The sequence below is a fragment of the Gymnogyps californianus genome, chromosome 17, assembly GCF_018139145.2.
Source record: "Gymnogyps californianus isolate 813 chromosome 17, ASM1813914v2, whole genome shotgun sequence".
Taxonomy (NCBI): domain Eukaryota; kingdom Metazoa; phylum Chordata; class Aves; order Accipitriformes; family Cathartidae; genus Gymnogyps; species Gymnogyps californianus.
Window position 1 is genome coordinate 674923 of NC_059487.1, and position 22576 is coordinate 697498.

General features: G+C 45.1%; 1 protein-coding gene across 2 annotated transcripts in view; it reads left to right on the forward strand.

Moving 5' to 3' along the window:
* Positions 1-2862: 2862 nt before the first annotated feature.
* Positions 2863-22576, forward strand: part of RALGAPB (Ral GTPase activating protein non-catalytic subunit beta) — a 68878-nt gene continuing 49164 nt past the window's right edge. For both annotated transcript variants that reach the window (XM_050907074.1, XM_050907075.1), the window contains exons 1-7: positions 2863-2913; positions 9963-10175; positions 10854-11056; positions 15382-15545; positions 16192-16378; positions 19568-19699; positions 20880-21058. In XM_050907074.1, the coding sequence (XP_050763031.1) occupies positions 9993-10175; positions 10854-11056; positions 15382-15545; positions 16192-16378; positions 19568-19699; positions 20880-21058 (1048 nt within the window). In that variant the 5' untranslated portion in view covers positions 2863-2913; positions 9963-9992. The remainder of the gene's footprint in view (positions 2914-9962; positions 10176-10853; positions 11057-15381; positions 15546-16191; positions 16379-19567; positions 19700-20879; positions 21059-22576) is intronic.

Below are 22576 nucleotides of genomic sequence, written 5' to 3' on the forward strand. Positions count from 1 at the left end.
GATCTGGGGATAACAGGAGAAACAAGAAAAAGTATAATCTTACGTCCCTTCGGATGCTGGGAACCCCGAGTCGTGCAACATCGCATGGACGTCCAGCCAGGGCGTGGCACAGGGCGCAGGGGAGAGGTTCACCGGCATCGCGGTCTTTGGGGTTTTTATCGGGTTTTCCTCGAAGTAAACAACTCCATTCATCATTTCTGCAGTTAAGCAAAAGGCTGTTTAATGAAAACACGCTGCTTCACTTCAAGATAAAGACAAGGACAGGCCGTGGCGTCATCGCCAGGTGCCGAGCGGGAGCTGCCTACAGGCTTCTCTGGTGCAATCAGCTGGCGAAGCCCATCCTGCGGCCAGGAGGTGCGTGCAGCCCGGTGCAAGCCTGAAGACCGAGCTCCCCCCGTGGTACACACAGCCAGGCCTGTGCCCCTCAGGTCAGCGCTTGCGTGGGTCACCGGCCCCTCGATGCCCAGCAGTCTCCCATCAGGATCAATGCGGGCGCGGGGATGGGGATCTTCGAGCGTGCTCCAGGAGCAGTCCTGCTGTGGCTTGGCTTTGGAGAGGGGACCCTGCGTGGACAGGGAAGGAAGAGACAGCGATCTTAACTTTTTTTATACATAAATACAGGTAACATGACAACGGTAAGGTGCATGAACTCTGTGATAAGACAGTGAGAATCCAAGCAGGGCAAACTGCACCGAGCTGAGGAGGCAGCGCACAGGCAGCAGCAGGCAGTCCTGAGGCCATTCTCAGTGGTTTTGAAAACCACAAGCGCAAAGGAAAAGAGCAGAAAGGTGGCTCACCACGGGCTGCTGCAGATAAACTCCGTGTTCCCTTCCTCTGCCGCTGTCAGGCTTAATGTAGGAGACTGGAAGGAGTGTTTGCACCTCTGATATAGCAGGCAAGGGGCCGAGAGGAAGATGGGCTCAGCAGACTGTGGTTTGGGGGACGGGGGACCCGTGAGCCAGCTCTGCACAGTTTTAGTTGCATCATGTCTCTGCACGTGTGGTTGTTGGCTCTCTGAGCCCCTGCTTGTGCACCGAACTCCCTTTCCACTCAGCCTTCTCAGTCCTTGCTGCACGTACCACCCCAGCAGCCTCACTAACACCTCTCCAGAGCGCTTCTTTTTTTCAGTAGGCACCAGAGATTCATGGTGCGATGAAGGGTTGTGTCCTGCAAGGGCCCCCCTCTCCCCTCAGGGGCAGAACAAATGGGCGGAACAGATTTAGAGTAAAAGCACTGAGCAAATTTTTACCATAAAACTCTCGCCCCTTGCCGTCAGCAGCCTCCCATGCACAGGGTGCGTAGAAGGACACAGGTCTTGCTGCAGGACAGGGGTACAGTTTGCACTGTGATACATGGTGGTCCTTCGATGGACGGCAATAGAAGGGGTTAAAAATCTCTTTGCAGGCTGCTGTTTGTTTGGGCTGACATTTTCCCGCTGCACTGAACAAGGAGCAGCGCAGGCGAATGCTACAGAAGGGGCCTGGAGACCCAGGCCCCTGCGAAGCAGCCGGTAAGGGATCTGTAAGACTGGGCCGAGCTCCCCAGCAACGCGCCCGCCGGAGTGGTTTGCAGAGGTCAGAGAACATTGCGGACGAGGTGAACGCAACGTGCCGCGCAGGGGACACGCAGCTAGCTGCACGGTGCCGCTCACCAACCGCTGCAGGCAGTGACGCGAGAACGGCCATGCTGCTGCCCTCCGGCCCGCTGCCAGGGGCTTGCAGGGCCCCGTGCCCTGCGCCCTCCCTCAACGGCCTCGCTTGCCGCCTCGTGCCAAACGATGCCTGGCTGCGGGGCGCGGGCCCTGCTCCCTGCAGAGCACCCTGTGCGGCCTTTTCTACTGGCTGTGTTTGAATACAGGTAACTTGGAACGCTGTGGCTCAGTACTTTCAGAGCCTGCGGAGAACTTTAATCAACACCGAGGGACAGGGGGGACAGCAAACGAGAGCAGGATGGAATAAAGCAAGCTGGGAGGGAGAGACATGGCCCGCGGCCCACAGAAAGGGGAGACAAAGCTGATGCTGCTCGTTGCTACCTCCCCCAGCTACGGCTGGCCTCGGCTGCCGCTGCTGGGGCTGTCAGCCGGCAGCGGTGCCTGAGCAGAGGGCGAGGGCCAGCCTGGACGCCAGCGCACCGCAGAGCCCCTCGGCCTCCTCGGACCCCTCAGCAGCGGCACTTGGAAGAGTCAGCGGCTGCCGGGATGGCAGGAGGGGCACGCTGCCCGCTCGGCCCCCTGCCCGTGAGGGCTCAGCCTGGACGAGGCCTGGCTCTATCTGGTGGGGACGGCAGCAGCTCCTAACGCCCCGGGGGGGCCCGGGGGCGGACGGGCCCCGCTGCTGCACCGAGGCTGCTGCCCCAGGCCCTTGCGTGGGGTGACGGTGAGCCCTCACGGGGCCCTGCCCTGAGCCCAGGGGGAGCAGCGCTCAGAGAAGAGCGGGGAGAGGGCGAAGGCCTCCCCGGGGCTGAGGACAGCGAGGAGCCGCGGGGCGGCCCGGGGCGCGGAGGGCTGCGGCCCGCGGGCGGGGCTGGACGGGGCGGGCGAGGCGCGCGCGTCCCCTTTAAGAGGAAGAGCGCGGCGGCGGCGGCAGGCGCGGCGGCGCCGGGCCCGCGCACGCGCGCAGCCTTCCCCCGCGACTTATTCGGCGCCGGCGCCGGCGGGGGCCGCGTAGCCGGGTGGGGAGCCATGCTGCAGCGCGGCGGCGCGCATGCGCAGGGCGCCGCGGGGCCCGGCCGCCCGCCGTGCGCTTTGTGGCGCTGCCGGAAGCGGGCGCGGGGAGCGGGGCCGAGCGGAGCGGGGCAGCGCGGAGTGGCGTCTCCCCTGTGTCGCCTCGGCCGCCGCGGGCACCATGGAGCCGGCGGCCTGAGGGCGGAGCGGCCGGCCCTGCCCCGACATGCCCGCCGGGCCCTTCGGCGCAGGTAAGGCGGCCCGGGCCCTCCCGCGGCGGCGCTGTCCGCGCCCGGCCCGCTCCTGCCGCCGGCGGGGCCTGTGGCGGCGGGGCGCCGCCCGGGAGCCTCCGCCGCGCTGCCCTCTGCGCTGCCCGCCGCGGGGCCGGGCCTGCGGGCACGGCGGGGCCGGGCCGGAGCGGACGGGGGGCGCGCTTGCCCCCGGGGGTTTCCGCGGTCGCCTCGGGCAGCCGCCGGGGGCCCGGCCGGTGCCGCGGAGCCGCCGCAGGGCGGGCGGGAGCGGGCCTCGGGGGACCACCTCGCACCGGCCGGCGGCCCTGGGGCCCTTCTCGGCCTGTGCCCTGGCCCCGGCCGCGGGGACCGGTTTTGAGCCGCGTTTCGGGTCCCCGAAGCGAGCGTGAGGTGTCAGCCGCGGTCGGTGAGCTCCCTTCCCCCTGTGTGCCGGCTCCCGCGAGCAGGAGTGCGGCCGTGAGGGAGGGAAAAGTTTTTGTCACTGCTTCCCTGCAGACTTTCTTAGAAATAATCTGGTGGTGCCTTGTGTTCCTGGCTGCAGGCCTCCTGGGCTTTGCCGTGATTCTGCTTTCCCTTCCTTGTTTTTTGTTTCGTTTGATCTTCAGGGCCCTGCGGGCAGTAGATCAGATTTCTTTTGGAAAGCGGTGAACAGCAGCAAAAGCACAGCAAGGCTTGCTGCCCGGGTTAAGGGGACCATCGGCTTCAGGAGATCCCTTCCCGGTTGTGCAGTTTGTAGAGTTGCACAAGGAACTGGACTGAGAAAGAAGCGCGAATGTAAAATAAACCGTTGAGTAAAAATTATTCTCCGTCTGCGTCTGGGAAACGCACTGTTTTGCGGTGGAGTTCATTACGTGGTTTTTGGCACAAGTGAGGGATGTCAAAACTCCTTAAATTCTCAGATGACCTGCCTGGAAGATAATTTTCTCAACCCTGCTTTTAAAGATGAGAATGATAGAAGCAAAGTAGTACTGATGTCTGACTAATGAAGCTTGAAAGCAGAGTAATAGCCAAAACATACAAAATTGACTGATGTTTTTGCTTTCTTATGGCTCTGTTAACCTTCAGATATTACAGTATGCAATTTTTAGGCAGCCTTCTTCTCTGTGGCAGGTGCCCTGCTTCGGGAATGTTGACGTCCAGTGGTGCTCTCGGGAACCAGAATGGCGATGGGGTCTCTGAAGTCAGTGAGCAGGGAGTGCTGCGGGGAGTGAGACCCAAGTCCTGTGGCTTAAATGGCACCTTACGTTTGAGACCCAGCCTTCCCTGTGTCACATGCATGTATTAACTTTTGCTGCAGTTAGGTCATAATATCTGACAAATTCAGCCACCCTTGCCCAGGGAAGATGTAATTCTCTTCTCTTCTGCTCAGTAGCACTGTGGCTGAATGGCCTGGGAAGGGATGACATGGGTTCCTGTTTTTTCTGTGCCTGAGCTCTTCCAGCCTTGAATCTAGACTTTTTTTTCATTTAGCAGTAATCCTGACATGCATCTCCATTTATTCTTTAACAAAATACTGACTTAATAAAATACCAACTTTCTGCTAGTGTTTCTCTCAGATGGGTCTTCTGTTTGGCTCTTGCCTTTTTTATTTTTTGCCTGCTATCTGCTCTGCCTGTTGTCCTTTACACATGGTGTGTGCCTAGGGCAGAGCCTACCCGTTGGATGGGCTCCAAAGGTGAGCTGCCTGGAGAGGTCTGCACTGCTTCAGTCCTGGTGGGCTTAATATGAGAGGTGCTGAGTGAGTCTTGGCAAGATCTAAGTCGCTCTCTCCAGCAGAAACTTGGAGGGCAGAGGGGCAGCAGCGTCAAGGTGGGACAAGTGGGTACGTGGCAGTTGTCCATGCTCAGGACGTCATAGGCCCTACCTGGCTTGAAAAATTGCTCATGAGCCTCTTTGGTACATGATGCAGCGAAGACGGGTTGTGGCAAGATGGCTTTCCGATAGTAACTGTCGCCTCTAGAGAGCAGATGTCAGTACTATTGGTGTAGTAGGGGTCATGTTAGAGAGAGGGATTACTTGTTTTCTGTGGAATACTGATAAAGTATATCTAATATCCTAGAACTTTATGGTGTAGGCCCTTTATGTTGATGCTTCTCTGGTTTAGCCTCTATTAGGTCTTCAGCCTTCCTTGGGCATCTCTGCTGATGGTCTTTGCATCTGTTATATTAATAACAATTGCCTCCGCTCTGCTTTTTTGATTCTGATAAAACCCAAGAAGCATCCATTTTTGGGACAGCTTGTCTTTGTGCTTGAAATCCTTTTGCATTGTAGGCGAACATTTCATTTTATGTATGAAGCTGCTGAGCACAAAGGGCTAAATGTTCACGTTTGCCTCCAACACTCGCCTCACTCAGCACACACTGAGGAACCGCTTCGTACACCAATATTGGTTCCCTGACCTCTCCCCTGCACACACTCCAAAAACCCCACCTCTGCTTTAGCCTCTGAGCTCCTGCATGTTCCTTCAAAGTAATTGCAGAATGTGGGTCTGTTATTTAGTTAGGTGATTCTCACTGTCTAACTTTACTGATCCAGGAGTTTAAATATTTTGGCTGCAGCTGTTCATATTAAGTCTTTGGGGACTGGAAATAGAACTTAAATATCTTTGGTTTTGGAGTTTTATGCGCTCATTAGTAAGTTCTTTCACGCTCACCAACTTCTACGGTGTTTATGAACTGAGGATCTTAGGTCTTAAATGCTGAAACAGCCATTTTCAGTGGTTTATATGGTGATAGCTACTAAAATTCCTAAGCTGAAATGGATCTGGAGGGAACATATTGAAACCCAAATTATTTACCACACTAAGGAATATTTGAATTATGTTCAGTTTCATAGTAGATGGTAAATATTTTAACTTCACATCTCTCAGTTGTTCTGCCAGTGTTAATGCTGACAATTTCTTTCCAGATCTGTCTGTGAGAATCTGGGGATGTTTTATTTAGTGCAGCCTCCAGGAACATAAGCACGACCCCTTTCCAAACTTGAGAGTGTGTAAAACTGCTTGATAAACTTCAGGGTTTTATTTATTCTTCTTCCCACCCCTCCTCTTAATTAGGTTGCCTGTCATTCTGAGAGTCCTTAGTGATTTGAACCTCAGTAAGACACATGTTTATGTGAAATATGAATATTCAGCTGCATGAAACTTAGGAGATGTTATCTGGGCCAGTGAGAGTGCTTTTTTGAAGCTGAAATGCAGAAGCATTGCAAAAACAGAAGTAAAAATCAGGGTATGCTGTTTGCGTGGTGTGACAGTCGCCTTTTTTATTTTTTTCCAATTTACTGTTGCTGTTTAAAAAATTTGTGATAAATACAGCCTCTTCTGAGGGAGAGAGTCCTGCTTCAACGAAGCATTAGGTGCCTTTTGTCTAAAGCAAGTTATAGAATTGTCAGTGTATTGACTTTGTCGAAACAGAACGTTGTAACAGATACAATTGTGTGGGGAGACTTACCAGCCTTTTTCAACTTATGTCCAGTTACAAGAAGCTGCATAGTAGATGGCTCTAGCTATACCCCAATCCTAACAGATGGCAGCAATTTCCAATTCAAATAGCAGTTGAAGTGGAGTCTTAAATGAAAAGTAACTTCTAGTCCTTGCAAATAAAAACTTCTTACTGCTAAATGTAAGGGGGGAATAGATCAATACCCTAGGAAATCCCACCTCAAAAGGATTTTACATCTGAAGCAATTACTTGTTTCAGTATTCCTTGTGTATTGATAAGACTAGCAGAAGATTTCTCTTATGGCAAGACCAAAGGAAGTCTTGAGTATTAATAAGATACAGATTTGATCATTAAATTTATGTATGAAGGTCAGGCAGCAGGCTGGGTATGTGTGGCACCAGAGGTTTTGGTTACCCTGTCCTGCTGCTAAACCTCTCTTCAACATGGCATATTATACTGTATCTGTTACAAATGCTGCTCCTCTCAGACGTGTGGAAGGTTGATCCAAAAGAGCTTTGCATCTTTGCTTCAGCACGGCAGGGAGCTGTGTGAAGGCAGGTGGTTGCGTCCTCCCATTGCCTTGCCCTAGTGCAATGAGGGTTTTCCAGAATGCAGCAGGATTTGGGAATCCTTGTCCTCTCTGATGACTTTTGTCTTCTAGACGAGAAAGCTCCTGCATAGGGACTGCCTACAGTTTGGTTGTGCTGTGCAACGCTTCCATGCTTCTGGGAGCCCTGTTCTGGTATAAGGGCAGCCACAGTAAGCGTGCTTGCAGTTATCAGCATGCTGATAAGTTCTGCCATGAGCTGTTAGCTGCCAGTCCTTCAGCTGGAGTGCAGCGATGGAAAGTACATGCTGCTTTATCAGTTGAAATCAGTTTATTTAAACCAACGCTCCTGAAATGGTGTTATGTGTTTCTGTAATGAACTTGAGTGTCAAATGGGAGGGATGGAGAGTGCCTTCACCCTTCCCTTGTGGTGAGCAGCAAAGCTGGGGGGCAAGGGGAAGGAGCACACTGCTCTGGGGGTAGAGGCAGTGCTGTGGGGCTGAGAGAGGAAGGGGAAGTCTTGCAAAGTGGTGATATTTCACTTCTGTGTCTCCTTCTTCCACTCCAAACACAAGCTGGAGACGAAGGCGGTGTTCAGGTGGGACAGAAAGGGGAAGGTGAAGAGGCCCTGTGGGTATAGGATATGAAAGGAAAAGATAGCAGTAGGGAAACCTATATAATGAAGTTAAGCGGTGACTGAAGCCATCACTAAGGATTGTGGGTCATGTTCATTTTGGGTTTTTTGTTTGTTTTTTTTATTTTGCTTTTTTGTTGTGACTTCTCTGTGTCCCAAGAGCTGGTGTCTTGGAATTGTTGTTTTCCTCTAAGCCTAAGGGTTTTGACCGCAGTGGCACGCGCATTCCCCCTGCCACGGCCCCCAGAGGAGAGTAAGTGCCTAAAGGATGGGGAGGATATGCTTCCTGCAGGCTGTGGCTGCTCTGATTAATTTGCTATCAGAGGAGCACATGTGATTGCTGCCTCAAACCAGAAGGACGTAGTTTGGAAGACCAAGATCTTGCTGCCTTGCCTTCCCTCATCCCTTGAAGGAAATCATCAGGCTTTTTAAGTAGGTTTTGGGTGTAAATAAACACTCGGGGAGTCAGCTAAATAGGCAGACCTGTTTAAATGGTGGCTTGTCCCTCGGAAGGTGTATTTCCAGGCCTGGCTTCTTGTTTGGTTTTGGGCCAAGGAATGTCTAAGGGAGGCATTCAAAACATTCCCTGTATAACTAACTGGCTTCCAAAATGTGCCAGCTAAGTGTAGTTGCAAACGGTCCTCAGGGTGCCATTTGTTACAGCTTGAGCTGATCTAAGCTGTGGCTGTTGAACGCTCCTTGCTTTTCTGCCGTGCTAACCCTGTTTTCCTTGTTTTATTGTTCACGTGGTCATCTGGCTCAGATGAGTGATAAAAGACTGCCGGTGTTGGTGGGAGAGGAGGAAGGAGGGAGATAGTGCAGTCCCAATTCTGATGGCTTAGGCTGCCGTGGTACCACCTGCCTAAGCAGCAGTTTTAATGTTGCTGTGAGTGGGTACAGAAGCCTCCTCCTGCCAGAAGGAATGCTGCTGCCACCCCTCCCGGCCACGTGTCCTCACTCTCCTTTGTGTTGGCACAGATGTTCATCTCACCTGAGTTAGATCAGATCTTGATCCAGCTAAAAACTCTCTCAGCAGAAAAAAAAGTTTGTGCTGGCTTAGCTTTCCAAATGTTTTGATGCGTAGATCAAAACTGGCAGTGCATGGCAGATCTTCTTGAGCTGCCCAGTGCTGCCTGGAGGGACTGGACGGCAGTCCCGTGACTAGCTGCTGGCCTTGTCCCACACTGTGCCTCCCTGCTGCCCGGGGCTGCTTGCTCTGGCCAGGCTCCCAAGCTTGTTTCTGTACAGCAGGTAGGTGTTGTGTGTGTGCTGATGGTGCAGCACGATCCACTGCTCTCGGGGCAGAAGGGCATACCCTGCCGTGCTTCTGGGCAGATGCTGGCTGAGAGTGACTGTGGAAGCATAGCTTAACTTTTGTTGTTTCTAATCTGCCTCTCTTGATTGTGGTTTCATAACAATGCCCCCCCCCCCCCAAAAAAAAACCACTCACCGCTGCAAGAACCTGGTTAGTTCACTATCAGCTTGGCTCCCTAAGCTGGCTTAATCTGCGGTAAGGGAAAATGCACAACTGCAGTTGTGCTGGGAGTGTTGTTGAAAGGAGAACTCTGTTCTCCTGTCTAGTTCTGAGAGCGCTACCTGGGAAATTTTCTAGTGGCTTTTCTATCCTGAGTGTTTGGGACAAATCTAGATTAGGGAGTGACTGTGTGTGTATTGACTTTAGAAGGATTGGAAATGCATTAGGGCATACCCTAATGCCTTGGGTTTGGTACCAGTATGCAATGTTATAATGAAACTATAAGTGATATTGGGTTTAAGTAGTGATCCGCCAAGGCTCAGTCAGTCTTGAAATCACTTCAGATAAAGTGCACTGTTCATCACCAGTCAATCAAATTTTTCAACTACGAGTTTTGAATAGTGCATCCTCTAGGAGAAATACTTTATGAATGTAAAAAGAGACTGAATTTTTGTCTTCCAAGATGACTAAGATTTTCCTGAGAATTTCCTTGTATGTATTTTTAACTACTATTGAGCTGAAAAAGGGAACAAGGTATAAATTGGAGCCATTGCTTATATGAACAAAATACTTGTAGAATTATTCTCTGTTTAGCCAAAGATGTCATGTAAGTAAGAGCATCTTTCCTGCAAGGATGGCGCAAGCAGACGTTGTGTGAGGTGAAGTCACTTCTCAAGTTTAAGTGTCTCAAATGGGCTGCTAGTCCCTAACTGAAACTTACTGTAATCTTTTTTTAAAAAAAAAAAAGCTCACAGCTATGTTTAAAAACAACCCCACAACATATTAAGGTTGAAAAACAGCTGTTGAAAGCTCTTCCAGATCTTCAAATGTATGACATGGACACAAGCATCTTGAATTTACAAGGGTCTGTATCATGGCAAACAGCCTCAGTTTTGGTAACTCATGTCATAGACATTTCTACTAATTATGTCTTTTTTCTTCCTTGTCCCCCAGGTGTTATTTGGATTGTAGCATAGAGGCACTATGTACTCAGAGTGGAGATCCTTACATCTTGTCATTCAAAATGATCAGGGTAATACCAGTGTACTCCACAGCTATCCTGAAAACGTGGGGAGAGAAGTGGCAAATGCAGTGGTGCGTCCTCTTGGACAAGCTTTAATTACATCATCTGTTGGAAGTGAGAGTTTACTAAAAACAGACAAAGAAGTAAGTGCATTTCCTTAGAGATCATCTTTTCCTTCATGCTAGAGTGGCAACTTAATGATTTTCTGTAGTCTCTTTTATTTTTCTCTCTTTAATAGTCCAAGCTTTATGAAGTGTGCTATATTTTTTAGGTTAGTAATCTACATAAGGCTTCTATTAACAGCTAGTTCATAGCAATGGTGTACTTCATGACCTGGTAGTACGTGTTTATCTGAGCTACTGTGCCAGGAAGTTCAGGCTAAAGCAAATAATAATAATAATAATAATAATAATAAAACCCCCAGAAAACTGAAAAAAAAAAAAAACCAACCAAGGAATTTAGCAGTAAACACATAAAGTCTCTCTAGTTACCTTCGTTTTTGAAGCAACAGTATGTGACTTTTAAAAGAAGTCTTTGTGTAGTACAAGTATCTACTAGAATTTGAAAATCTTCCATTGCATTAGCTCTTGTGCGTTCTGAAGAGTTCTCTCTACAGGTTAGACTAAAGAGATTCAGGATGTAGAGTGATGTGCGTTTATTCATAATCTTCATAATGTCATGATGTACAAATTAATGCCTTGGTGTTTTCTTGCAGTATATGTTAAATAACTACTGTTATTTTGTTGAGTTAGAACCAATGTGCTCTGGGCATTGTTTACTTAATATTTATTTTTAATAACTTTTGCTTTGTGTTTGGTTAGGTAAAATGGACTATGGAGGTGGTTTGTTATGGACTGACCCTCCCTCTGGATGGCGATACTGTGAAATACTGTGTCGACGTATATACAGATTGGATTATGGCTCTTGTATTACCTAAGGACTCCATTCCTTTACCAGTTATTAAGGAACCAAACCTTTATGTTCAAAGCATTCTCAAACATCTCCAAAATCTCTTCGTACCGAGGTGAGTATTAGGGCTGGGACGCTCAGGAGGCTCAGGAATTCGAAGCTGTAGTCAGCAGGTAATCTGTCAAAGATGCCTGATGAGCCATGGAGGCTCTTGATTAAAATAAGACTGCTGTCGTTGCAAAGTTAGGAAGGTGTCTCTCCAAACCTGTTTCGTAATTTTCAGTAGCAAATTGAATTGTTGCTGCTGTGTTTAGGTAATTAGGATTAGAGATCGTTCATAGACTTGAATGTTTACTGTTCTAAGAACTTCAAGAACCATCTCTATTAGATGACTGGATGGCGGGGGGAAAGGTTAAATAGCATCACTGTGTGACCACGTGCTTGTGGTGTTGTGTAAAACTGAGGTAACTAAGAGCACATCATGGCAATCCCATGCTTTGTTTACTCAAGACTAGACCGCATTTCTGATGTGCTGGAGGATCTTGCAGTAAGTGGCTGCTTTGTGCCTGCATCTTGCTGCCTGGTAAATGGGCATAATTATGCTGACCGTCTTTCGCTGGTAGAAAGAATCCTGCGGAGGAGTGCTTGCTATCTGACAACCTGGTGTTACGCGAGACTTCCTCGGATGATAATGTGGAGATACATATGCTTCTAGGTCTTAGACAAAGTTACATTGTCATAGTGCTCAAACATCATACTTTGTTTATAGTTTATGACAAGTTTACCTGCTGCTGTTGAACACACATGTTGGATAAGTAAGAGGAGATTGTTTAATGGTGCCCTGTGAAACTGTACTTAAATATTAGCTACCTGAAATTACTTCAGATCAATGTTTAGTATATGTCTGTAAGTACCAGATCATCTACTTTTATCAGTATTAATAATGTATCACTGCAAGTGGCCTTCAAAGTGTTCTGCTGCGTTTGGGCCACTTAACTTTACCTGAAGGCTTTGTTAATAAAGGGCTTTGAATAATGACTCATACAAATTCAGACGAGAAGTTCATTGCTATTTATTGATTGCCTCAAAGTCTACCACCTAACCTTAGCTGTCATTGCTCTTGACTTGTAGTGAAAAAGGCATTTTAATTCCCATTAAAGGATGGTCAGGGCAGTGGCACAAATCTGAGGAAAGCATGCTTCTGGATTAGACTTCTGCGGAAGGTTGTCTCTAAGCTTTAATACATGCAGAATAGTCTACTGTCTGGGAATCTTTATTCCCTTGGCACAGTAGAGAATGAATTCTTCACTAGTCCATTAAATAGTTCTTGCTTTGATCCCTTGACTGCTTTCACACCAGGGGCCCTGGTAGCAGACAGTTGAGTAGTCCTGTTTCTTGCATGCTGTTGGCATAAGCTGCCATTCCACCCTTCTCTCCCAGTTTCATTGATGGAGCTCAGTGCAGGGTGGTAGACTGCACGTGATGGCTGTTGAAGGAAATAATTAACATCCAGATGCAGGGAGGGCTGTAAAAATCATTATTTTAAACACTTCCCCACTTCCTCCCCCAGTATAACTATTCTATTGTTTTTCTCTCAAAAGCCTCTGAGATGTCCCTAAACCACTGTTTTTTCATGACCGCTGCTGTCAACACTTGATGTTCAAGTCTCTACTCTGTTTTCAAGAAAAAAAACCTTAAATTTCGAGTTTTGTCCTCCAGGGATCTGTGTTCAGAATTCACTCCAACAACAGGAAGACATTCTATAATGGAAATTAAATGCAGAACTGAGTTGTGCACACCTTGCTTGAGTGAAAGCAAAGGCTCATGTTCTTAAGTGCCTGTGGAGGGGAAGAGGAAAATAATTTCTGGTTTTACCCAATTGATGCAGGTTGCTGGTGCTGATGGGCTGCTGTAGAATACTTGCCTAGGAGCTCTTGTAGCAACCTGCATTGAACTGTCTCCTGGAAAAATCTCCTATTCTTGTGTTGAAAATACTAAGCCTTTATTATAAGCCTATGTCCTATGGAGGGTTGTGATTAAAATAGCTTCCTTCCTCGTCCTGGTTTCCTGGAAACTATATAGCTGTTGGTTTGGCTGTCTTAAAAGTGGTGGCCCAGAGTTGTGGTGGGGATTTCAGACCCTGAGGAGGATGTATAGATGAGGTGTGAAATGCAGCAGCCTTAAGTGAGCAGGTCCACTTAAATAGCATCTCAGGAACACGTATACACCAAATACAAAGCAGGTGTGTATAAATCACTCTAGTTTGAGTGCTCAGCGGAATCAAATGTTTACATGCACAGTCCTTGAAATAGTGTGGTGCTGAAAAATAAGAACAGTGAAAGATGGGTGAGTCAAGTTGCCTTTCCTCTGTCTGCTGGACTGACTAGAGAGAGGGTGCTTGCATCCTTCCCTCCAGCACTTGCCTTCTGTCCACCCTGATGAAAAGACCACTTCTTTTCTTGACGTATTTGAGCAGTCCCCAGGCAACCCCCAGGCTTTCCGTCTCTAGCAACCCTATGATATTCAGGAAGCCTTGCAGATTACTTAAGCAGTAGTGGTAGTTACTGCTGTCAGATAAAGTTTCAGTACCACAAACTCTTGTTGGAAGCACGGAAAGAAAATAGGAGAACTCTCTCCCCCTGCCTCCCATCCCTAGGAGATTGAGGTGTAGGTACCAGGGTCTTCTGTGCAACTAAAATGTCTGGAATTGCTTGAGAAACCATGGAACATGTGACTGTCCAAGTGTAATAGATGCTTTTTTTCTAGTAACTTCTGCTTCTCATATGAAATCATGAGAACAATTCTTGTTGCAAAGGAGTGTGGGAACCAAAAGGCCAGGTTCTGTAGAAATCTAGATATGAGTCTGCAAAATGCTGCAACCAAAACTTGCCATTCAGTTGACTTTGTGGACAAGAGGAACTTATAGATGGACGGGGACTTCAGAGTTGCCTTTACCAGATTAGCTCGGAAGTATCCCATTAGTCATCTTGCATATGGAGCTCCTACATATAAGCCCCCTTTTTATAGATTCCCTAAATTATTAAGGAAACAAGTCTTGAAACAGGCTTTGAAACTTCAAGCCTATCAAGATTAAGGATATCTTTTCATTAAAGTATCTGCTCTGTTGTTGCTCAGGGAAAAAAATAGTGCTGTAACCAAGGCAGGGCTTACTTGTCCCAAGCTTTGTTGTTCTATGGAGACTATCTGTTAGGATCTAGCACTAGCATCAAGCAACCCACTGAAGTCCTGAACTGTGACTAGTAGTCTGCAATTTTGCATTAGATATTATCTTGTCTCTTTGTAATCTTGTTTCCAGTACTGTAATACAACATTTATTCTATCAAGATAAGAGTTGACAGTATTTTTAAAGCGTGTCTGTCAGTAAGTGATCTCAATGCGAGCTACTATTCTCTAAGAAAAGCAGATCTCTATCTAGTGGATCAGCATGTTCTTGAGATGCTTACTGTGCAACATGACTTGTGGATTATACCACACTGAAAGTGTTTGGTAGGAATCTGGGAATACTACTTAGTAGTCCAGTGGAAGGTAATATTTTTATGATTTTTTTTTTTGTCATTCCTTCAGTAAGCAGTAGGAGGGATGAGAAAATGGCGTACAAGTTGAAATATGGCTTGCATATATTGCATGCTCTAATTTGTAATCTCCTCTTTTACCCTTTAAACTTTTAGGCTTCCTCAGCTTTATTTACCAGTGTCCTCAGATACTGTCCAGAACGTTTCACGTTACTATTTTGTACCTGTTCTGCCTTGTCCAAACTAACTGATGGGAAGAGAGCATGCTGCTTTGTGCTGCTTCTGCAATGCTTCATGTTGAGTGACTCAGCAGTGACAGTGTGGAACAGGTTGTTACTATAGGGAAAACCTTGATAATATCAACTTTCTTCCTTATTTATCCCCTCTTCCTTTAGTCTGATTTTCCTATTTAATGACCCTCTTCTAGATATTTTTTTCCTAAATCCAAGGAATTGGGAGTAAGAGTTGGATCTACATTTGGAAGCAAGAGGAGAACTAGGAAGAATTTAAATTAGTTTGCTAACAATATTTTCACCTAATTTTGCCACTTTCCTTCTGTATTACCTATGTAACAATTAGTGATGTCTCAGCTACATTCTCATTGTTTGGTCTAAGATAAATTCCTTTGGGATAATGGGTTGTGCTTGCACCAGTTAGTGTTCACTCTATGGCGACGAGTTCTGTGTCATGTAGAAAAGAATGTTACGGTACATCTTGTACTCATTAAGGCAGAGTTAGGATGCTTAGAGACAGAGTTAGGGTGCATAGAAACATATTAGCTCATGTTCTTGGCTCTCGTTCAATAATATTGATGTTTCCTCTTGTAATTGCTCAAAGTTCAGATTATTGTACGCATCACTTTATAGCTCTTGTGTAGAGACTCAAATATTGTTTTCTTCTCTTGCAGGCCAGACCCAGGATCTAGTCAGATTAGACTATGCTTGCAGGTTTTGAAAGCTGTCCAGAAACTGGCTCGCGAATCGACAATTATGGCAAGAGAAACCTGGGAGGTTTTGTTGTTATTTCTTCTTCAGATCAATGACACTCTTCTAGCAGCTCCAACTGTACAAGGTTCATGTTCAACTTCCATTTGGTTCAATTACTGGAAAAGCCTTTGGCTCTGCTTGATGTTGAGCTGCCAGGGGAATGGGGAGAAACCTGTTAAAAGCTCTTAGTAGCCACCAAAGCACAATAGCTCACTCCTAATTCTGCTACACTACTCTGAAATAAAGCATTGTCAGAAAAGACTGAATGATTTGGAGCTCAGTTTTCCTAAACGTATTTTTGGAGAACAGTGGCTCTGTACAGGAACAGTTCATGGTGAACAGTTTCAGACAATGTTGTTCCCTATTTGTTTTACTGAAACCCCTATGTCTCTTGCTGTTTGGCCTGCCTACTGGAAAATAATATTGTCAGTTTATACCTATTTTTAAAAAAGACATCCATGTAGATAGAGTCCAATAGAAGACAGCCTAAGATCAGTGAGTTCCCAGTGTCCCTTAGTAACACACGTATGTGGCTGGGCTTTATATATTATGTTTGGTCTTGTAAAAAGGCTAATTGGCTGTAGGAAGCAATCAGGAATCACCCTTAAATGAAAAATGATGAAAAAAATGAACTTAATCTTTATGCACTTAAACTGAAATCTCCTTGGGGAGATATTTGAAGTTACTTAGATTGAATACTCACTAAAGGCATGCTTTGTTTCTGTTATAAGGTGGCATTGCTGAGAATCTGGCTGAAAAATTAATTGGCGTGCTGTTTGAGGTGTGGTTACTAGCTTGTACGCGGTGCTTTCCAACACCACCTTACTGGAAAACTGCCAAAGAGATGGTGGCCAACTGGCGACATCACCCTGCAGTAGTTGAGCAGTGGAGCAAGGTCATCTGTGCCCTTACTTCCAGGTAGGAGAAATCCCATGGAAATAAACACGTGTTTACGGGGATGATCACGGTTATACATGTTTTTCTCTGGAGTTGCTTATTTGTGGAATGCACAGCAATCCAAAAGTGAATGAGCAAAACAAAGTGAGAGATCTTGCTAGTATCCGTGGCTTTTACTGTTTGTGTGTGTGTCTTCATTCTGCAAGTGAAGATCTGAATTGGATCGTCTCTTATTGTGTAATCTCAGCATCCCTCTGATATTTAGCACTTAACAGTGTGTGTATATTAGTCTCCATCACTGTGACTCTTCATCATGTCCTGTGAAGAATGAGTCATGAATGTTAGTGTAGCATTATAGTCTGTATGTTTAATGGCAGTCACCACCAAAATTATTAGGTGCTGTTACTACTGCATGTTGCTGCATTTGAGGTGACTCTTGGCCTCTGCCTCTCCTGCCCTGCGGAGCTGAAGCCATGCTATAGCTGCGTGGCGCTTGTGCCCTGGCAGTCGGGATGCGGTGGGCCAGAGGCAGGCTGCAGGCTCTCCCCTGAGCAGTGACGCTTTCCTCCAGAGAGTATTGGAGGAGAGCTGTACCAAGCCTTGCTGGGCATGGGAACAGTGAGGATCTGTGGGCTGCGGGAGGGGTGAGGCTGTAGTAGAAGGCCCTGAACAGTGAGGTGAGTCTCAGTACCCTTAATACTGGGGTCTTTGTGGTACGAAGTCTTTGTTGGACAAATCTCAGCCTCTTGGAGGAAAGAACTAAACCAGTTGCTGAGGAGCAGGAGTCTGGGTCTCCTCTTCCCAGCTCTCCTGAGATGTCAATAACTGTTTCTATGGAAGTTCAAAGAAGTATTAAAATTGCTGCACTGTGAAAAATTAAATACTATGCTTTTCCACAAGGGTTTATTTTAACTCTGAAAACTTCTGCTTCTGGATTACCTGTCAAAATTCCAAGTGTGGATAGATTTTTTTTTTTTCCCCAGGTTTTGCAGCTACTTGTTAAACCTGTGGGAGATAAAGCTGCAATACAAGGTCTGCGTATTTCCCACGCTATTTCTTTAGCTATTTTTAGCTCATTAGATGCAGCGTTGCATAACAGAAAATATTTTATGATTCACTGATCTGAAAAGAACAGCTCTGTCTCAAAACATGCGTTGGTGTTCTGCTCCATGCACTATGCCCACACTTTATCTTCCACTCTTGACTAACAGTCTTAGTTCTGTTGATGCACAGTAATCTGCAGGTTTTCTGTAATGTTTTAGCCTGCTGTTCAGTAACATTGGTTTATGCCTAATACATAGAAAGCTGAAGTCCTCTGAGGCTAACTTTAAGTTAAGTGGTATTTTAAGATGCACTTTTAATACTTCAGTGAAGCTCCAGCTTCAAACAGTGAAAGTGTTGTTTTAGTAAACAGTTTTCTGAATTGGGTTGTTAGCAATAGGCCGAGAGTAAATGTCTCAAAACCATATGGAAAATTCTATTTGGAAATCTGTTAATGCAGTGTTAATCTGTATCCATGGCTAGGACTTCACAGCAGGATGAAACTAGGGTCTTACTTGTGTTGCCATACCAATAGATACTACTTTCACCCATCTAGGGTGCTTTAAGTCTATTTTAACTGTCTTGAATGTGTGGATTACAATTTATTTCTGTTTTCAGTCATTCTTGAAAATGTCCCAAATTTCAGTTAAGAGTCAGCCATGCTCCTTGAAAAACTGATTTCTTGCAGCTCACAAGGGGCGAATTGTGAAGTAGTGCAGTCTACTGCAGAACAGAGCTGTGGGGCATGACTTTGCATGGGGTGTGCCCGGACTCTTCTGGGTTTGTCAGTAATTCCTCAGCAAAAACCTACTATGGGGTGGTGCCTCTGGGGCAGTAAATGTAGATGGGTGCTGGGGCATCAGCGTGGCATACTGGAAAGCAGTTACTGCCTGGTACAGGCGTGTGCGTTTCTGGTTTGGACCTGAAGAAGACCTCGTGTCCTAAAGCTCATTTGCTTTTCTATCCAAGCTGGTTACTATGATAGACTGTGATTCCAAACACACTTTGAGTGTATTTTGCATTAGCTGGCTGCAAGTTACTGTAGTGCCCAGTGCTGGGGGAAGTGGAAGATGGTAATTCAGCCTATTTCACTCTTGGTTTAGCAGTCAGCCGTAAGCTTCTGCTCTCCTCCCCTTTCTCCTAGTTGTAATGACTTTATCTCCATAAAACTATATGGCTTTATAAGTCGGCAATGATGAATGGGACGTCTTGTCTACTACAAGCAACTCTAAGCTTAGAAATAAGGGTGTGATAATTGAAGCAAGAAATGGTGCTAAAAGTGAGTTTAGCTTAGGGAAAGACAAAAACTGATTTCTGGGAATGCTAGGATATTGAGAAGGTGCAACTCTGATCTCTTCCATCCTTTTAGAGAACACCAAGATTATGTTGATCAGGGGAATTGATCTATAAGTTTGCAAAGCTGGGGATGAGGCAGGGGTCAAATCAGACAGCAGTGGCTCGGTGAAGCTTATTGGTGATGGGTCAGGTAGTTATAGCACTTCTAGAGAAAGATCTCTGTTTATCTAAGCCATGATCCTCACAATCTTGCATTGCTGTGAAGCCCTCCGTGGGTTTGCTCTTCACTGTTCTGCAACTCCCAGCTTCTGCAAAATGTGGTGCATCTTTTTTGAAGAGCTTGCTACTCCGTGGATTGTAAATCCCATGCTGCTTGTAGGATGGCACCCAGTGTTGCTCAGTGTGCTGGTGTAAATTGTAAGTCATCAGGAACTTGGGAATTTAGACCTGTAACTTAATGTGACTTGCTGGTGTCATTGCACACTTTAGCTAAAGAGCCTTGAGGATAAGAGCTTAAATTCCTTCTTTCCCGCTCCCCCCGCCCCCCTTATGTAACATCTTGTCAGTTATGTATGTGCCCATGTTAACTGGTAACCGCACTGGCTAAACAGATGGGAGAGCTGCTATGGGGTGTTAGGCCTTAACAGCTCTTTGATTTGGTTGGACCTTTGGGCGGGCTCCAAGGTGTGTACCCTTCAAAGCTTTAAGAGGGCTAAGTGATTGTATAAAATGGGGATCTCTAGGAAAACTTGGGATGTTGTGTTGTTGCTTGTGGGCTCACCTGTGGACTGCTGATTCCTTTGAGGCTCAAATGCACTGTTAATTTTTGAGGGGTATTAACTGAATGACAGATCTGTCTGACTTGCTTTCTAGATTGCTGCGTTTTACATATGGACCTTCATTTCCTCCATTTAAAATTCCCGATGAAGATGCTGGTCTGATTCCTCCTGAAATGGATAATGAGTGCATTGCACAAACTTGGTTTCGCTTTTTACATATGCTGAGGTATTGTAATTACAGCCATCCATTGTTCGTATTCTTGCATCATTTCTATAAATCTGCATGACAAATGAAAAATTTCTCTGGAGATTGCTAAGATTAAGCACCTAAATAGAATAAAGTGCGAGAGACTTGTACCAATGCCCTGCGGCAGTTCAGGGCAAGGTTGTGAGTGGATTGTTCAACTTTGAACTCTTTGACTCTTTCAGAATGTGAACTGGTTCATTTAATTTAAAAGTTTTTAGCTATTTGGCATTTTGGAGGTTCTGAAAAACAAGACTTCAGTACAATTTTGTTTCTCTGAGATAGCAAACAGGAAAAGCAGAACAATAGCTCCGAGAGATGTATACTGCTTCCATTTATTCTCCAGGGTGTTAAATTTAACCTACAAAAGATTATTTTTAAAATGGGTGTCTCTGTTTTTATGAAGAAAGCTATACAGTTAATTTTAACATCCATGTTACTCTTCCTTAAACACACAACAGAACCAAGTGGCATGCTTGATTTTTAAAGATTCTTGGGAATGGCATTGCATTAACTTTCTGAATGGCCAGAATATTAAACTTTTAATATAAAACATTATTTACTAATTAAAGCTACATGAATGTTAGACTGTTTAAAAACTACTTCTTAACTAACTAAAAAAAAAAAAAGTCTGTTCTTTTGCTTCATTTGTGATGGTAATGTGACAAGTACTGTACTCCAGAAATCTGGAATTGGTGTTACAGGATTTGTATCAGTCAGAAAAAATTGCTCAGACTTTTACAACCCACTCCCTTTCTTGTCACTGTTTGCTGGCAATATTTTATTAATTGCTTACCTTTTGAGAATAATTTTAACAATGTAAGGACTTCTTAAACTGAGTTCAGAAGACCTCATAAGTAGTTAATATTACTGCAACAGTGGGATTATTCTATCAAGTGTATACTCTGGTTCATTGGATCTTAATAAATTTATTCAGTGTATTTGGGTAGTGTTTGAAATGAAGACAACTGAGTAATGCCAACCCAGGACATGAAAATTTACTTCCTGTGATGGAGTAACAGCTAAAAATATATTTATATTGGATGCTGGTTTGTGTTGTTGTTGTTGAAATGCCTTAAACTATTGCATCTTTAAGTATTTTAAAAGTCCTAACAGCTGTTCTTAAACTGACTAAAATATATTTTGCTCTTTTTGTGTGCAGTAATCCTGTGGATTTGAGTAACCCAGCCATTATTAGCTCTACCCCCAAATTTCAGGAGCAGTTTCTGAATGTGAGTGGGATGACTCAAGAACTGAATCAGTACCCCTGCCTTAAACATCTGCCTCAAATATTCTTTCGTGCCATGCGTGGGATCAGCTGTTTAGTGGATGCATTCCTAGGTAATGCTTTTGTCTTACCTGTAGGTAGCTAGGAAGAGTAACTTAATCATTATTTTATTCTCTTTAAATCTGTCTTCTCCATAAATACAGCCATAACAATTTATCACTTGCAAGTATATCCTGGAATTGATGGGGAGGGGACCTCAGGTCAATTTTAAATGACCATCTGTATACACAATAATAATATTTGAATGCACAAAGTTGTAGATGGCCTTAGTTTCAAATGCAAAACAAATAAATAAATCTGAAGTCTAAAATAAAACCAACCATCTCTTTCCCAAACAAGGCTTCTTTCTCTTTTTGTCTAATCAACAATGCAAGTGTTATGCTTTTAGCATGTTGTGAGCACTGACCACTTTGTGGCAACAGCTGTGTGCAGTGCCTGTTTTTATAAGGTACTGAATTTTGACTGTCATCTTCAGATCTTTATACTACAAGTGCCAGTTTCACTTAGTTTATGATTAGTGGGTAACTAGTACTGCTGAGAAGAAAAGCTGTGTTTCTTTGTGTCTGCTGGTAACTGAGTAGCTCAAATTTGACTGAAAGGTAAGGTAGATGTAAGCACTAGCTGGTAAGTTTTAAGTAACACTATATAGCACCTGAAATCTAAAGCATTATTCTTAGTATGCTTCAGGCTTATTTAAAAATTCTTCAGAGAAAACGTGCTATTGTAAACTCTGAGAAGCTGCCTGTCTCCTACTGCTTTTTTTGCTTAAATGTATGCAAACAAATGTTGTCATCTACCAGAAGTGTGAGCTGACGTGAGACTGCAGAAGACTTGAGCAGATATGTAAACTGTGTTCAGAAAAAAAATTGGCTGTGGAGTTAGACTGTCAGCTTTTACATGTTGTTTGTCTTTTGGAAAAAACTGAATGCTTTAGTCCTTTTAGGCAAAGCACCTTAAGATCCTCCTGTCTCACTGAATTATAAGATCCTTTTTACTAGAAATGCATTCTGTGTTTCTGTAAAAATATTGCAAGGAAAAGGTTTATCAGTACTGTATTCCCCACTGCAAACAAGTTTTTGTAGCTATAGATTTCACTTTTGTAGAAATAGCTTTGTTTAAAAAGTTAAGTGATGTAAAAGAGCAAATGGTCATTTTTCTTAAGCTGTGATATTGAATCTTGAAACCTGTTGTGTCTGCTGTGTTCTTCCAGATGTCTTGCCACCAATTTTAAGGAATTTTAATGATTGCTTTTTACTAATACCGGATATGAGATTCAAAATATTCAGTAGTCTGTCAAATAATATCATAATTTGTTAAAGGAGGATTGTATATAGGCAATATATGGCCTAACCTTACGAAAACAACGTCCTTGTGTTACTCTGTCAAACTCTATCTTCCTACCTATGATAATAGGATTTGGCAGTCTGCACTGAAACGATAATTTAAAAAAAAAAGTCCAACTGAGCATTGGTAGAAGGTGTTCCTCTGAAGTGTCTTTTACTGGCTGTGTAAGCTGAATTAATTTTTTTTTTAAAAGCTGTTAAATATAGTATGTATTGAAGAAAAACATA